General features: G+C 41.5%; 1 protein-coding gene across 2 annotated transcripts; it reads right to left on the bottom strand.

The window, feature by feature from the left end:
* Nucleotides 1-2,331: 2,331 nt before the first annotated feature.
* RB195_014619 (uncharacterized protein) lies at nt 2,332-15,603 on the bottom strand (the record flags this gene model as incomplete). Of its 2 annotated transcripts, XM_064204967.1 has the most annotated exons (7): nt 2,332-2,520; nt 2,584-2,636; nt 2,725-2,829; nt 11,881-11,982; nt 12,322-12,403; nt 12,625-12,721; nt 15,518-15,603. In XM_064204967.1, the coding sequence occupies 7 exons, from the start codon at nt 15,601-15,603 to the stop codon at nt 2,332-2,334; spliced, it is 714 nt and encodes a 237-aa protein (XP_064060847.1). The 2 variants fall into 2 exon arrangements, with proteins under 2 accessions (XP_064060847.1, XP_064060848.1); XM_064204966.1 differs by lacking the exons at nt 11,881-11,982; nt 12,322-12,403; nt 12,625-12,721; nt 15,518-15,603 and adding an exon at nt 3,516-3,582.
* Nucleotides 15,604-15,857: the final 254 nt, after the last annotated feature.

Here is a 15,857-nt window from a genome sequence, read left to right as displayed (position 1 = left end):
TGTTCTTGCTCTAAATCGACCACTTTGAAAAGTGCATCCAATACACCCCTTTAGAGTAAATTTCAATCAATGTGAACCGATTCGAACAAAATTTAGTGTGACACATGCAGAAGGTAATTTCTGGAAAATGTTCAAAACATAAGAAACGTGACCATAAATTGTTTACTCTGCGGTTCTAACATCGTTTAACAACATTAAAAAATGTTATTAAGCATCAAATGGGGGCCAGTGATGAATGAATGTGTCATCAAACCATTTATATCCTATGAAGTAGACCACAGCATCGTTGTGGAGGACGATCACCTCAAAAATGCTATGTATTAGTCTCTGTGCCTTCGATAATTTCGATTGAGGTAACTAAAATTTTGGGACTGTGCACGTATATTAGCACATCGTTGCGGTCCGAGCTAAGAAGTGTGTCACTTAGTCTTTGCTGGATCGTTTGGCTTCTTTGTCGACGCTTACGAACTCATTTCACTCTTCCTTCGTATTCAAATCTCCTTCCACTCATCTCAGCAACTGTCCGCTTGTTTCGCCTTTGGATGGGGACGTTTCCTACAGTCTCATTTCAAGGAAACACCTTGCAGATCCCAAGAAATCAGCGCTTCTCTACGACATCATCAGCGAATGAAATAAGAGCATTTCTCAGCGTCTATTGAAGCTCACGTGTAATCATATGTATCGTATACTTGTAAGATTTAACGTCAAGCTATATCCTGTGATTAGATTCATCTATGTACCTTGTTGATGTAGACATCCATCACTACCTTCCACTTTCTTCTGTGGTGTTTCACCGTCTTGGAACTTCTGAATTTTTGCCCGAGTGAAGGGTACGCATTTATTAACAACTAATGATTTCACAAAAATAAAACCTACTATCTCCTATAAATTAGTTCACAAAAAATAAGAACAAATGTGCAATTGAGCAAAATAAATACGAAGAGATCATACATATGCTGTTGACGATGACTACAATCTTGAAGGCGTTGGGTCACATTAAAAAATTAGCTTATTCTTGGTGAATCTTTTGTAGGAATGAGCTTAGGTTTGATGAGCAGCCTGACAACTGACTAACTAGAAACGTAACCGTATTGTTAGGTTTATGCTAGTGCTTATTTTTAACTGCAGTAAGGTTTTTTCTATGGTTAGTCACTCGATTTCCGTGGAAATGTTGAAAAGCGCTTAGGTACCAGCACGGAATCGTACACAAGTTCACAGTGTCCAGCGAAATTTTTGTCTCCCCCCAAGAATGCTGTGCTCATCGATTGAGATCCAGTGGTAAGAAAGCCCATCCTCTAGCTCGTAGACCTAGTTGCACATGCTGTGAGATGGAGACTTTGGGGTTTTTGGTGTCAAAAAATTTCTTCAAAAACAGTTTTTTTAAAATAACAAGACCTGTAGCAGCTATCCCTTGTTTGTGGGTCACTACCAAGACTATTATCAAGAGAAACATGCACACGCTTTGTGTCATCAGCGAGAATGAAAAGAATATTAGACGGGTTGCTTCCTCTTTTTCACTTACGAAATATTTTGTCACGTCACTTAGGGGAACAGATCAAAAAGCAGGTAACCATCGAGAGCCAAATTTGAACGAAGAACAAGAGTAAGTGGTCTGACGAAAGGATCTAGCGAAGTTTTGTTTGAAAATAAATACTCTTGACTTATCTGGTGGCAAACTTCCAAAATTCAAACTCAAACACTTGTGAGGCAGGAAAAAAGACTTGTTGAAATTAACATCCATGATAAGATTCCTATTACTGTTATCGGGTATTTTATGGTGTTACAAGAGTGGAAGTAAGTAACGCAAAAAATTTCAATTGCGGCAAATTTTCATGGCGATGGGAAGTACGAAAAGTTTGTGAAAATCAAGGTTTCGCTTGTGGAAATTGATTTTTAACTCAGTTTTAGAAATTTCACGCAATAACGTTCCACAGTAAATGAATATATACGTGTGTGTAGGTACTGGTGTTTTGAGTTGTGGAGAGCAATGGCTTCACCTCGTCCTCGCCACTCAAATAGGCTGTAATTGATCCTGCGATGAATCCAAGCAACAGATAAGTTAGTGCTTGGTTGTTTTTGATGTGAGCGGTCTGAAAACGATGTTCGGGCTGATTCAAAAGGCTGAAGAATTCGGGAAATTTCTTCTCTTCAGTGACCATAAGGTACGGTAGCAGTAAAGAAGGTGAAGCTACCTTCAGTCTAGTTAGGTGCGCTTTTCGCTATGCCCTCCCGAACAAAAGGATTGAAATCACCTCAAGGCCCAAAACAGGCTGGACTTTTGGAAGAATTTTACTTCACATTCTAGAAATGCAGATCAAGTCATTGTAGTCTCTATACATTGAGAAGCATATTAGTGGTACGCTTCTGATGAATAAAATATCCTGTGCCACGTTTCGGACGAGCACGTGAACAGCACGTGTTCCCCAGCGCATTCCGACGAATAACGCAGTAATCTAGTAGTAGGACGGCAACAATAAGCATGAAACATGCAGCAAACACCCATATAGCCCAAGGTGGAACCTGGAAATAACCTCGGTTAAAAAAATAAAGAAAGGAAGGCGGAAAAATGAAAAGAAAACGAACTTTTTTGGCACGTAGACAAGCATGCAAATACTCCATTAGCGCCTCCAGTTCAACTAAATTCTCCGTAATTTTGTGCATAAAATTAGTTCTTGAGATTGATGCTTTTTTTCTTCAGCAAAAAGAAATTGTATTATTTGGTACCTTCTGGAGCGCATTTTCTAGCACTGCTCTGTCCTTGCATCAACTCCATGCATAATGCTTGGACACAACCACACCAAATAATTATTCTGCGTTTCGCATCATTTTCTGGAAAACGCACGGATTGAACGGCAGCAAATATTACGGAACATACATTCGATAATCAGAGTACATTCTTCTTAGAACAATGGGAAAAAAGGGGGCATGATGAGGTACGTGTGCCAAATCACTCATAGCTGACTTTATTTTTTGTTATATGTTTTCATCCTAATTTTCAATTTTCTCGAGGTACAAACAACAAGAATTTTTAAGGCACGGTTGGGTAGAGTCTCTTGTTTTAGATGTATCATTACTGACCATAAGTGGATGCCTTTTCACTCACTTCACCATTAGCTTAATGTGAGAGGAAAAGAAAAGAAAGCAGAAAGAGGCAGAATCGGAAAAAGAAAGCAGTGGAGAAACTTTATTAATGAACCCCATACAAAGAGCTCATCCTGACCTGCTGTAGTTTATCAGAAATACCATTAGCTCTAATTTCTATCAACAACTTAAACAACGCACTAGGATAAGAGTAGCGAATAGCTGTTCACAACTAGGTTACCAAAACAGAGTTCTTTCTGTAAAAAAGCGGAAAAAGTAAAAAGAAGATGAGAAGAGAAAATAGTAGAGAAAACAATTTTTCTCCCTTGCAGTGGTGTCTGATGTACGTTGTGTCGAGCAGAATTAGCGTATCTAGTTCCTTGGTAAGCTCTCTAATTGGCCGACTGAGTGATTCTGGAATGATATCGATCTACCTGAGGAACTCTGAGTCCACTGAGTCCGCACGGGTGGATTTCCAGGAAGAAATAGACGTTGCGTCATCGCATATCAGCTTTTTTTTGCATGTCTACGGCAAGGATGACTTCTTGTTACCTTAATCGAAGGGCCATTGCAAGACTGAGATCAGTAAGATTCGAAAAATCCAGTTTTCTCGCTAGTAATACTCGATAAGGGCGCGAAATCAGTTTTCTCTGGGTGTTTGTTTCAAGACGTGGTGATTTGCCTCTTCCTCGTAGTGGCAACACATAGCGCTAATGTTTAAAAGGATTTCCTTTAAAGCATGGAATGATGGAAGAGAGACGAGAGAGGCGAACGCTATTCAAGCTACGGACTTGTCTAACAAATGTCACGAATAGACTGAAAAGAAATGATGGATCACTTGAATTAACAAAAAATATTTTCTGATGTTGACGTCGTTTTAAACAACTATGTCGTTGTCCTTCAGCTTCGGTTAAACTATGATTAAACTTTATTTCATTGAGTTATACGATTTCGAAAAAGTTCCGATCAAAGTGAACTGCATGCAGAAGCTAATAATTGCAGAATCTAGCACGTAGTGCTATTTCCAATTTTCGATTCTGTTTTCTAAGGCGTCAAATTTGAGTCGAAGTGGACGGGAAGTATCAGGATCGATTTCATATGCTGACTTGTTTTCGTGGATAATGTGCCTATGGATGATGGAATCTCTTGAAATAAGCAACGCTTCCGACTTGACGAAACCAGAAAGTTTCGATGGACCAATGTTCGTTATGGCAATTGACTCGACTGTGAGTGTATCTCCAATCAAGCTCTGTAACATACATATTTTTCTGCGTGAAAAACTAAAATCAAAACCCGTAGAAGAGGCTGTTGTCTCACTGCGAACAGCTTCCAGCAATGCAAGGAAGTATAGCTGAGTAAGAACGACGTGAACCTCGAAGTTTGCTAGCACCACACACCGCTGCGGTTCACATTGGCCCTAACTTGATCGCAACCGCTCGCTCCACCGCTTCCGAGGACAACCGCTTACGCAACTGCACCTAGCTTCATATTGGCTTCACCTCGGTAACGACTTACTCCCTCTGAGGAGTGAGATTATTGGTTGGTTTGCAACGGTTTCAAACCATTGACAATGCATGCATAGCGGAAACCTCTCGCCACTAAGCGTCAACAGTCAGATTTGCTTTAACATCACTATTTTTGTCGGTCGGTCAATGCTCATAAATGCGATGCTTTGGCTCACACACTAACAAACAAGAACCGTGACAGGAAGATGAGTCTGGAGCTTGAATCCGGATATCGTTCATTTAAGGGTTCCCAGTTTACCTTACAAACCTTTGACTATCACCTCGGCTCCCGTTCTTCTTCGAACTGTCGAGCGGACGCTAGTAATTTTTCCATTTGTCCCGACCACCTGACAGAATCATCCTGAGGAGATGTTTCCCCTTACAGGTGGATCTCAAAGAGCACCAGTTTTTCTTAAAAGGACTTTTAACAATGCTGTGAAGAATTTCTGGACAACATGAGCTCTTCACTTGTCGTGCTGCTTCTGATCTACACGTACTTCTCAGTCGTACATTTCTGCGCTGGCTCGTATAGTAATCACAGTGCGCTAGTTTGGTGATCTCTTGGAACTCGTTCAGTCTCATTTCGCTCGCAAAATGGTACACCCCGACGTAGGCTTCTGGATATCGCTGTCCTCATTGAGTCTGCCAGCAGCATGCAAATACATGTGTTAGAACCGTCGAAACGCCTCTCGCCAGCGAAGATCTCTCGTGATCATGGGAGGTGCTCCCGTCTAGTTCATCTACGGTGGATTTCTCCAGCACTGTAGCCATGATGCGCATTGAAATCCTATGGCCTATAATAGAAAGGATGAAGTCACTAGCGTGTCAATCCTTTTGGGAAGCGCCAACGCATTTTACTCCAATTCGTAATTACTGAGGTTTTAGGGAACGCGTATTGACCTATACAATGACTTGCGGGGTAGGCGATCATCAGGTCAGTGTTTTTTGAAAGAGGGATGAGAGGCTTGGTTGGCACTGGGGCGGTGCCAAACTATCGACCGTGTGGCAACTGCGGACCTCTAGCCGACAACGCCACACCGCCCCATGGCCCTATAATAATCACTGGTAAATCCAATGAAACCCACATAGAAACAGTTCATACCATGTAGATATGATACACACTTGATATTCACGACGATTCTAGAGTCAGTTCAACATAACTGCAATTTTAATCGCTCTGGATTTTTGAATTCTCTACCAATTAGTATGCCGGGAAGACTATGAAGTTAGTAAATAACCACGCTTGGCATGGGAATTAACAATGGACAAATCGGAAGTGGATTTAGATGGACATTGAGCAGCAGAATTCAAAGAATATTCTACTTTAGGCCTTTTTCCTGAAAGCTTAATTTCCAGCATTTTCTTTTCGCGGAAGCATTCAGCAGGTTAGCTTTCATACAAATAAACTGAAAAACAGTAGGAGAGAACGTTTTGTTTTTTGTTTACCGAAATAGAAAAACTAAGTTACCAACTAACTACAGCCACACGCTAGTGTCGACGTCCTATTGAGGCACTGGTTCAACGACGAAAAAATGTCAGATCACAAATAAAAGGATCCTTTTTAGAAAAAAAGTAGCGTGACGGGTAGCACTGGCCTACTGACACGAAGCTCAGGGAAAATATTCAACAGTTGCGCTCAAATTTGTTTTACTTTCCTGCTATGGATGTGGTCCACTAAACTGCAGCAATAAACAGAACCTAATTGTTTCCTGTAGGAAGAACAATTTTGTGGAATACATGAATGATGAGAGCAGCAAGAATGTGAGAGAAAATAGAAAGATTGTTATTTAAAGATCTATTAAGTAGTTGTACAAATATGTTGTATCTCAGTGGCTTGCTTAAGAAGAATAAATAGAAAGTAATGACCATGTCTCGGCCGAACTGCGTTCAAAGACTTGTGTACAAGATTTCTCGTCCTCCAGCCTATTTCTCAGAACCTCACACCCTCCCATTTCGGTTTCCCATGTAGAAATTGTTTGAAACTGCTAACGCCTTAGGATTAAATATGCACATGGATTGTCAGAAGCAACCTGTTTAGTAAGGAATACCATGAACACTATGATACTACCAGGATACTGTTACTATTGCCTTAGAGAGGCGTATAGAAGCTTTATTGATACTTGCTCGGGGTGCCTCGCTTGCACTAAATAAAACGCGTACAGTGTCTGGCGCTGATCATTTCGTTTGGGAGCGCCACCACGCTCACTTCAATTCGGGTGACCACGCACAATTTCGCCTAAAAATCTGGGAACAACAGTGAGAAAAATCTCTGTTGCAGCGGTCCCCTATACGACAAAAGAGTTACTCGACATACTGCGAGCTATTCCACCGCCACCCATCGTTTCCTATTCAGCTAAGACTGACATAAGCAGCACAAACTTCCCAAAGGGCATCTACGTCCAATAGCAAGTTGCATCGTAGAGGCGATTGGTCAAAGAATGCTTCTTCTCTCTTCTTTTCCTGGTTTACTAGCTGGAATTGGGCCCAATCCCACTCATTTTTGTGAGATACACCAGTGCTCCTATCTTCTTGTGGTGAGACTCAAACGCTGTCAATCTCGTAATATATCGTGTCTTTAAAGGAAGTGTATCACGAAGCTGACTACGCTTCAGTCTTTATGGACAAATATGGAGTTTGGGGTGTAGATGACGAGTATAAGCGAAGTCTTGCTCAGGGCTTCCTAATTTTCCTGAAAAACGACGTTTGTTCCTATGAAGTACTTGAAGATATGCACGCGCCACATCCATGAGCCAGCGGTTAAGAATCAATGAGGTCTCCACAGCAGCCTAAAGTAAAGCGTTCAAGTAAAGCGAATGAATAGGCTGTTAGAACCGGAGCGCATCAGAACGATCAGGGGCGTGCTGACACTCTGGAACTTGAACTTCACATAACCTCATTCATAGGCTTTACTATTGTCAGTTTCTTAATACGCTGCCTTTAAATACGCCACAGGAACGCGATCGGCAGGTCTGATTTTTTCAGGAAGTATTACAGAGAAAGATATGAGAAGATATGAGAGAGAAAGATATGCTTTAAGGGAAAAGAGAAGTCTCTAGGCAACTCCTGATCATGAAGGGAACAAATGGAGATATTATTAGTTCCCCTAATCAGTTCGGACTACAACAAAATTCCAGTGGTCTAGGTGACATCGACTACAGTGGGACTCGTTGAGCCTACACTATGTATCAACTTAGTGAACTGGCCTCCGTAGCTGTAGGAGGATCAAGACGACATGAGGCACGGTGAAGTAAGCGAGTGCGCTTTAGGGGATTCAGTGGAGGAAGCGGTTTTAATCAAGATGGGACATCGCGAACTGCAGCGAAGAGTGCAAGGTGTGCCGGCGAGGTCAACAAGCAGTGTCCTCCCTCGATCCTAACCGCTACGCTCCACCGCACCTCTTGGAGCGCAGTAGCTTGCGCAAATGCACCGTGCTTCGTGTCATTTTGACGCCGTTATAAAGGCGCAGCAAGGGATGAAAAGATTGGCTGGATTGCAGCGGTATTGAACCATCGACTCTGCAACCACGGCAGAGGCTCTTTCTATTTACTAGCCCTTGATTGAAAGCATACAGAATCACCAGTTACACAACTGACTGACGACTACCTTTTTTGTTTTCTTTGCATTACCATCGTGTATTTGGGTTTTCGTAGTCGAGGCTGCATTCTTCTGTGGTGACTCCCGTATTTTGAGAAGGAATTTCACTTAGAAATCCTGACAATGAGTGTGGTACCAAAGATGTTGCGAAAGAAGGTATTGAGGAAAGCGGCTTAATGCGCAGGAGCTCAACTGGAATTAACTGCGTCAAAGAATATGAAGTAAGGAGGTGGAGGATAGTCCTGAAAGCTTACAAAGGAACAAAAGAAAGTGAGTTCGATAAGATTCAAGAAATGTATGGAGAACGTGACGTCAATAATGGTTTCGAACACAAAGACTAAAATTGCGAGCTCGCTCCTCATGGGAAACAACAACATGGGGGACATTAGAAGAATTCTGAAGAGAATTCCAACCAGACCATATCAAATTACTACCATTCAACCACTTAAAAACTATCGGAAAGCTCTGACTGCACAGGAAAAACAGCTAAAGTGAGAAAGACTGGTTAAAATGTAGCCAAATATTGGTTGTGAGTGAATACACTGAAGTTAGAGGCGCTGTTTGGAGAATTTCTGAAGGTTTCCCCAATAAGGAGTGAGCTTTGCGATGCAATTTGCGAAAAGGACACTGAAACAGAGAAACGTTTGCACAAATCAGAAATCTGGGAATAGAAAGAGAAAAGAGACTGAGAGGCATCAGTTCACCCAACAACACAACTTTTTACACTCGTTAAACCTGATAAAATATTTTAAAAAATCGAGGATACAACATCCCCTCTACAAAAACTAGTTCGCTACGAAATCTGCGCGCTTCGCGCCACACTAGATGCCGTCATTTCACCATTGCTGCAAAGAGTTGCTTTGGAGTGTGAACTGAACTCTTGTAGTTTCTTCACCTCTTTCCTTTGAAGTTGCTGACAAGTCTTTCGCTCTCACAATGGTGTTTGTAAAACACATAGTGGACTCGATCTATTACTATTGGACAAAGAGAACTCGGTAATGAAAACTCTTCTTGAACACATTCTTTTAGGGTAGTGCTCGTTAGAACGTGGACTAGAAAAGCCTGTGAGAGTATGAGTTAAAGAAAGGTAAGAAAAACGTTCTTCATTCATTCTACATTCATCAGCTGACGCTTTGTTAGCACAAATCAGAAAGAAGTGGTAGAAATGAAAATATGAGGGTATAGGAGGCTTTGTCTGCACGACTATAGACCAAAATGATGGAAGATGGCTCCAAGAAGAAGAAACTGACTCCGAAAATCCTTTAAAGCTACCGCAAAGAGCACCGTGGGAAAATAGAGACGTTCTCAGTAAAGGTGTGGAAGAGATAGGTAGAACCGAATTGCCGATTCAGCCAATCTTTAACGAGAGAGCAAAAATTTTTCAAGGAATAATCGGTTAGAAGAAGGAAGGAGATGAAGTACAACAAGCTCGAAAACAATGTGGCACGCTGCAATCGCGTTCCCCCGTCTTCCGGAAATTTGCTTTTCCTTCCACACTAAGAACAACAATACATTCGACTTCCGCACCAGAACACGTACCTGTGCGGGTTCTTTTTAAATGAGAGCAAGGGAAAGGAAAAGTGTAGGAACATGAGGAAAAAATGAAGTGAGAACTTCCAGAAGCACTAGAAGCGTCCTCTCTGCAAATTGCATGAGCGTAGATGTGGGATTATGAATTCTAGGATTTTATGTAAGGAAGGAGTTGAAGTAAGATGAGGACACCAAAATGGTTGTCGCATGTGAGTGCATAATCCACAGAGGTCGATTTTCAACTACGTTCTCGAATTTCGTGATTGTCGGTTGTGAACGGAAATCTTCACGTGCAGTATTTACACTCTTGACGAGAGAGAGCATGAAGATTCTCGAACTGGAGGCCACAGCTGGTGCAGCCAAAAAATTTCTTTCTGCTGACGTCTGCCTTGTCGCGCTTACATACGTGTGTTGTGGTAAATAATCATGATAACTCAAAGTGCTGTCAGTCCTATTCTTTTTCGAAGGAGAGCAGAAACGAGATGAAAAAAGTCCTCCTCTTTTTTTCAAAGAGGCTCGCAGTACTTATGGAGATGAAAAGGAAATTTTCTAAGAGGAGTTGATGCGATCCTCAAATGAAACTAGTTGAAAGCACATGAAAATATATTAGCATTCGCAATTCATATTGCACACGTCCCCTGCTCTTTTCAAAATACAAGGATTTTTCATTAAGCCGTGAGTGATTAATCCTCCACTGGACAGAAGATTAGCTTTGAAGAGCCTTTTTCGCTCGACATCGATTCAGATGCATTGTCGTGTCCTGACAAGAGCTTGCATTAGTAACGTCTATGAAATTTGCAGATGAAAACAAAATCAGATTCGGCTTAATGTTTGTCTGTAGTTTAGCAAAAGTGCACGAAACGAGGAAGAAAGTCGCAGAATTGAGTAAAACGTCCTCGAAAGGCGCTTCTATCTTAATCAGCAGTGCAGGTAGTATTTTTCCAATTTGCTTCTATAAACTATGATGAGGATATGCTTAAGAATGAAACAAGCTAATGTGAACATGATAATCAAAAGCCCAACATTTTTCTCAGCAATTTTCCAAGGCAGAAAACTGAGTTCTTGGTGCTTTGATATTATCGCGCGCATGGATGCTAATACGAGAATCCACCTCACACCGAGAAATCCCGCAAGAGCTCATTTTCTTTTGTATTTCTCGAATACGTGCACTACGCAGGGCATCGTTTGTTCTCATCGAAAAAACCCCATTTGAGATGGAAGCAATTCATCTTCGTTTCCCAAAGGTGCATAATATTTCCCGAGACAATCTAGTGATGAGCTCAGCAAATTTTTTTAGCGTTTTTTCTTTTCGTGCAAATGATATTTTCTCACCACTCAATGAGTTGTAAGGAGTTTTGTCCCATTTCCTTTATTCAGCGGGAGCTCAGGAGCTTCAAGAACTTTCTGGCTAAATAGAAGTATGTTTTCTGAACGACTGCGGAGCTTTCTTTTGCCAAACGAATTCTTTAAGAATGCAACGTTTCGTCTTCATATCCGAATTGGAGAGCTTCACGGACGTGTATCTGACTCATAAAATGAATTGCGAGGATCGGTGATACATTAGATCAGTAAACCCTAGTCAATATAAGTCAATATGGTACCATCCCTTGAGAAGGAAAATTTTGGTTGATAGAGGCGCATCTTGAACTATCGACTGTTCGGGCGCCCTGGGAACCCTTTACCATTGCGCTATTTACACAAGCTCTTGTGTAAAAGTTTTTTTTTTCTGAAACTATTCTGGGTTTAGTAAAAACCTTAATGAAAATTTGTTCCGGTGCATAACACTAGTTTATGCTGAAATTAACTTGAAAGAAACTTTCTAAATTATCTTAGTAGTTTGAGCAAATTGTAGGATTCCTGCTATACATCCTTTAATAGATAAACTACCGCATGTGAGCTCTCTTAGGACTATTGCAGGATTTTCTCGTTGGATTTTACGGTTCCGTTCTAAAGGCGTCAGGATTTCTCGTTTACACCTAAGCGACTAATGTTGCATCCTATTATTGCAATAAAAAAACCGCAAATTGAAACCTCAACATAAAGTCGCCTTAAAAAGGAGACATCTTCGTGACAATTTCTACGTTTGTATTCAGTAAACGAGTAAATAATGAAGCAAGACGTATTTCGTAAAACGATTGCCATTGAGTTTACACCGAAACAGAAAACCTACCGCTCTCCGCTGATACCTGCTTTCTTCTCAGCGTTGCTGACAACGTTTTTGAGCCTATGGGGAGAATAGAGAACGGTGGCAGGAGCGTCTTGAGGGGAACACCTGTGTCCCGTGATTTAGTTGAAATAAGTGCTCGTCGCTCTAGCAAGCTTTTCCTTTGGAAAGAAACACAACCACTTTTCTTAATCATTGAGGTTTAACAACGCTAATTTCACAACTAACAGTACATTTCGACAAACTGACACCAATCAGATCGAATATTCTAATATAAATATATATATATATAATACAAGTAATACAAATTGATAATATAAATTTGTACGTTTTTGGACCAACGTAATACTTCAACTCAACTGGGTAGAAATGTCCATTTACAGAAAGTAATTAGCAGGAACATGAATAATTTCAAGATTTGTCGATTCAGCCGGCTCCTGGAGATACTGCATCCTTTGCTTGAATGAATCCTAAGATAGGGATGGGTGGTGCTTAGAATTTTCTTTTGACCAACACCGAACATTGAATCCTGAAGAAAAGATTGTAACAAAATTAATTTGCTGTGCATTTCCGGCCCTGCTCACACGAATTTCATCACGCCTTATCGTGTCAACTCAAAAACTCAATAATTTTTAGGTCACTTGATCGTTGCTCACATATTTTGTCAATCTTTCTCCTAAAAACCACATCCTCGTTTTCCTGAACTATCAGCTCTCAGAACTCTTGCATTGAAGTATTTGTATTTCTCACATTAATTCCGCTCCCAGCGGCTTCATCTCCGGGGCGCGCAGTGACTACGTTAACATGAAACCCGCCACATTCCGTCAGCTGACCACGGAAGCCTTTGCTAAAGCTACTGGAATTTACTAGTTCTTACTACATTCCGAATTTGTGCGAAAAACAAATTTCTAATTGTTGAGTAAAACAGAGAATGCGCATGGTAGTGGAAAACACAAAATAATTTTATTGCAGGTGAAAATAATCTTAAGAGCTAATAGAAAGCGGAGCGAATTTCTGAAAATGGTGAACCAAAAAAGGTTTACGAGTCACGGTGGAGTGAGTTGCGCTGAGCAATGAAAGAATATGTGTCCAAGTACCGATAGTAAAATTCACCGAAACCTCTTCAAATCAATACTTAAGGTACAGAAGCTTATTCGGAAGCTGTAGAAAAATATCAGTTGAGTACAATGTAACAAATAAAATTTTTATTTCAAGTTTTAAAATCTATATAAGGATTCTGAACCAATGAAACAAAACAGCGCAAAAAAAAAAACAAATGGAGACAAAAGGATTCAGTAATCGCCTCTCTTGCTGAACTAAGCCACGAAAAGATCCTGAGCGTATAAATTATAGAGTGACTTAAAATGAAGCTAAAAGATAAAACATCGGAAGCAATACGTCGACGAGCGTCTTGGTGAGGGACGAAGGAGACGGAAAGAATGCGAACAATCAATTTCTCAAGGAGACGTTGGAATTTTCATAAGGAGTATGCAGAAGTGGTTAGACAAGGAATGTGGACAGCTTCACAATGAGTACGCTGGGAGAGGGAAAAAGTGTGGAGTGAAGCTGAGCGAATCTCCAGTAGAACGAAAGGAATAGCATATGTTGCACTTGAACGAAAGTATAATATTACACGCTTTGGGAAAAAAGAGTTAAGTTGCCGGGCTTAGCCTCAGCGTCCGATACCCATAGTGTGCATTCTGAAAGATCGTAGAGCTCGTTCCCATCTCACCTAATTGAATAAATGGGGGCTGCACCAACAAATGCAGAAAGCGTGGACCGTGGAAGTAACGTGGCAGAGGCGTCTGACCTGATAGTGATTTTAGACATAGAAATGGAGCACTGCATAAGCTTATCGTTGCGAATCTGGACAACTTTTGCAAGAAAATTACTTCCGCTTTTCTCCTGCAATTTTTTGTAGTAGAAGAATGAGCAAAGAGATACTTCCTCAGTATCTCTTCTAAACTCGCAGATTTGTGAGTAATCCAAACCCATGCCTGAGCAGGGCACCTCCGAGCCAACAGATCGATAACGAAGATCCCAATTACCAGTGCAAAGTCTTTCTACCATTGTTAGTACACATAGCAGCGTGTTTACAACAAAAATGCGACTGTTAATGGGTGATACCATTTCCAGGTCGGGGGGGGGGAGGTTGATACTGTATATGTAACTGCTATTCCTGGATTTTGCTCCTCTTTTAGAGAAAGAGACTACGTTCTTGTACTTTTTTCCTTCGACTGCTTTTTGTCTTTTGGCTCAGTAGGGAAGACGTGGGCGACGTCATCAGCAGCTCTTTTAATTCCCAAGACGTTGACCAGTGAAGAAATTGGCTGCCAAAATACTCCAAAGAAGAGGTGGATGGTAATAAGTTGATTAATTCATTCAATAAAAAGTTTCTGTCGTGAAAACTGCTGTATTCGCTCTCGAGCAGCGTATTCGATCTCTTTCGTAGTATGTTCGCTTAGTTCCTAGTAAATTATGGAAACTACGAAGCATATGGTTGTGACACGTGTATTCGAGCTAACTATCCTGTTAATCCCCGCCGCGACCAATAGATCTTCATAATTGCACGGTGACAGGGAACGGCGACTCACATTCGCCGCGGGACATTTCTGCTACCAGGATCCGCTTTCTCTTCACTTGGATTTGGGGATTCCTTGCATTCAGTTCGAATATATTACGCTTAGAAGGACCCACTGAATCGTTGGCGTGTATTGTCTACAAGTGGTGAGATATTTCACTCAAGCAGCAGGACTTAACATAGTGGTTGATGGTACCAAAATGGCTGTTTCGTGTGTTTGTGTTTCATGTGTTTCAGGAGTATATTAAGAGCACCTAAAGTCGGGTCAAAACGACATGAAGCGCGGTGCAATTGCGTAAGCGGCGAAGCGGCTCCAGCTCAGTTGAACATGGCGCTTGGAATCGAGGTCGGACCATCGCGAACTGCAGCGATGATCGGTGCTAACAAGGGTCCCTGCACGATCTTTACCGTTACTCTCTACCGCGCCGCAATCGCACCGAGCTTCATTTTGTTTTGACCCTACTAGGTGCTATGTACGTATCGTTGTCAAATTGATGACTGCTACATCATTACGTCCAACAATGCGAAGTGGATGTGTATTAAAAGCTTCTCAATAAGTAGTCACACCACATTTACGGACAACAAAAAGTAACGTTTTGTTTGCTTAAGTGAAATGTTTGATGACAGACGATAGCAGTCGAAGATCAATGATGTCTTCTCACCAGCCTTTTCAACCGAATCCAATGAATCCTGGGGGAAAGGAACGTGTGTGTACATAGAGGCACGTTCTAACGTACATCGTAATAACTGAAGCGGTTCTCACGCCGTTATTTACGAGTAAAAAAAGGCGAGATGAACCACGCTGAGTTCCGCAATCTACTACCCAAACTCCACTTTCGCTGTGGGTTTCGCACCACGTCAAGATCGTTATACGCTGCCTTTATGACAAAACGGTCTGCACACCGAGATCGTTGAAGCATGCCATGATGCGCAACTCATTCAAAACAGCTGTTGAAGTATACTCATATTTTGTGGGAGGGAAATAATCAGCGCAATTAGCTACGAGGAGAGCAGTAAACATCAAATACATATAGTAGGGTCAAAACGACATGAAGCACGTACGCAATTGTGTACGCGGCTTCTTTCGAGGCGCTCCACTGGAGCGTAGCGCCTAGGGATGTGGTGAAACCCTTGTTGGCACCACCCATCGCTGCAGTTTGCGATGGTCGCAACTCGGTTCCAGCTGCTACCTCCACCGTGCCATTTCGAGCGCGTACGCAAATGCACCGCAACTACACTCGTGTTTCATGCCGTGTTGACCCGACTATATGTCGCAAATCAAAAGCATTTAATGGATCGTTTAATGGAAGATTGCATCACTCACGATAAACAAGCTCACACTCTGACGAACAAAGCCTTATCCAAATCTAATTGCTTGAAGGCAGCCTATCACAAAGTAGAC

The sequence above is a fragment of the Necator americanus genome, chromosome V, assembly GCF_031761385.1.
Source record: "Necator americanus strain Aroian chromosome V, whole genome shotgun sequence".
NCBI classification, from domain to species: domain Eukaryota; kingdom Metazoa; phylum Nematoda; class Chromadorea; order Rhabditida; family Ancylostomatidae; genus Necator; species Necator americanus.
This window is presented reverse-complemented; position numbering and strand designations above follow the sequence as displayed.